This window comes from Alexandromys fortis, unplaced genomic scaffold (genome assembly GCF_014885135.2).
Source record: "Alexandromys fortis isolate MF-2015 unplaced genomic scaffold, M_Fortis_MF-2015_v1.1 scaffold_2988, whole genome shotgun sequence".
NCBI classification, from domain to species: Eukaryota; Metazoa; Chordata; class Mammalia; order Rodentia; family Cricetidae; genus Alexandromys; species Alexandromys fortis.
The window spans coordinates 1-1893 of record NW_026070862.1 but is presented as its reverse complement, the minus strand read 5'-3'; the positions used below and the strand labels follow the sequence as shown (position 1 = coordinate 1893).

The 1893-nt window shown below is 41.7% G+C and overlaps 1 protein-coding gene across 1 annotated transcript in view; it reads right to left on the bottom strand.

The window, feature by feature from the left end:
• Positions 1 to 1250, bottom strand: part of LOC126496344 (guanylate-binding protein 6-like) — a gene marked incomplete at both ends in the record, with an annotated part of 6398 nt that extends 5148 nt beyond the window's left edge. The window contains 2 exons of the mRNA XM_050133867.1: positions 742 to 938; positions 1141 to 1250. Coding sequence (XP_049989824.1) covers positions 742 to 938; positions 1141 to 1250 — 307 coding nt within the window. The remainder of the gene's footprint in view (positions 1 to 741; positions 939 to 1140) is intronic.
• Between the last annotated feature and the right edge of the window lie 643 nt (positions 1251 to 1893).

Genomic DNA, 1893 nt, shown 5'->3' with positions numbered 1-1893 from the left:
GAAAGGAAAGGAAAGGAAAGGAAAGGAAAGGAAAGGAAAGGAAAGGAAAGGAAAGGAAAGGAAAGGAAAGAAGGAAATCTGGGTGGTAGCGTTCACATTTAATCCTAGTAAATGAGAGGAAACAACAAAAGAAATTGTGAATTCCATGTCAGCCTTGTTTGGGCTACATAGTGAACACCAGACCAATTAAAATTAAAGACCTCATTATTACCTGAAATTTCTCCTTTATTTTATAAACTGCCTTTTGTCTAGGTGCCATAACTGTCTCCACTATATCCAGAGGCAGTCCTAAGTCCTCTGGAACAAATATCTGTACCCCCCTCTCCTTTCTCCTCCCCTTCTCACTCATCCTCCATCTCCTGTGTTTGTCTCATCCCATGCCATTTGTCTCTTCTTTGTACTGAGAGCTGGGTCTTGGGGTGTCCTGGGCTGATACTTTCCTTTTCATATACAATTTTAAACTGTGAGTACTGGTTTCACAGAGTGCTTTTCTACCTACCGTGTAGGTAGTACAAACTGAAAAGAACTTGATTTGAAATAATTTAGTGGTGTTCTAGGTTCTATGATTCTCAAAAAAAAAAAAAAAATCAAACTCCAGTTCCCAGGCATTACCAGCCAATGATGTATCAGTGCTTCTGCAGACCTCCATCCCACTGCAAATACAGAAGGACCTCACAGAGGATGGGAGCAGTTCAGGAGATCTCAGCCCTTCCCAGTCCCCCACCCTAGCCCTCCCTCTACCTGGGATCAGCTTCAGTGCATTCTCCAGGTACTCGTCCTCCGTGACGCTCTCTCCATCTATCTTCAGCTCCAGCATGAAATCCCGAACAGCCCAGATGAAGTCTGGGAAGAAACTCACAAACTCTGTGGAATTCTTTATTCCATCAGTACTTGGGGAAGACTTTGTCCTGATCAGCTCAGTGAGTTCTGTGACATAACTGGCACTGGGTTAAGAAAAAGTGAGTTCACATGCACGTTCTCATGATTCTCTTATTAAAAATAAATCACAATAAACACTCTTTACTGCCTTGGGTCTCCTCTGTCCCACCAAAAGCCACACAATGACAGGGGAGGTCAGTGCCTCCATATGCATTCCAGAACACGCAATGAAACACGGTCACTCAGGTCCTGCAAGGATACTGCAGTTGCTCCAGGGCCTGTTGGTTGATGGTTCCCATGCTGTTGTAGACTAAGGTGCTGCTCAGAAGCACAGCCAGGGCAAAGATCCAAGAGTCATTCTTAGGGTCTCCCTGGAAGACACATGAAGGCAGAGTGAAGAACCATTAATAAAAATTCAGTGAGAGAAGTTGGGGTCCAACCTGAAGACCTGAAAAGCAAAACAGTCACTGGCTCTTACCTTGACCTCAGCCTGAAAGTGGTGATCCTACATCCAGGGATCTCAGAATGACACTGTCTGAGAGCTGCCTCTTCCCTTTTTATCAGCCTCTCAAGGACTGGAATTAAAGATTGCACCACTAGGATTAAAGGCATGCACTGCCCAGATTCTATGGAAAACTAGTGAGGCTACTGGGATTAAAGGTGTGTGTTACTACTACCTGGTGTGTAAGGCTAACCAGTGTTCCTGTTTGATTCTCAGATCTTCAATATTTATTAAAATACAAACAAAGTGCCACTACATTTCCTTTTGTCTAAAATAAAAAGAAGTATATAACTGATATAAAAAAGTATATATAATAACTAAAATATATACAGACAGTAAATACATCACTATGTCTAGTTCATTGGCATTTGACAAATTCAGAGAAAATATTTCACATCTATCCTACCTTGGTGAGTGCAAAGTCTTATACCTAATTTACTTTCTATCCTAACTTGCTTTTTGCATCTAATAAACTATAAATATAGTTATCTAATCTTCAACTGCCTCAGAGA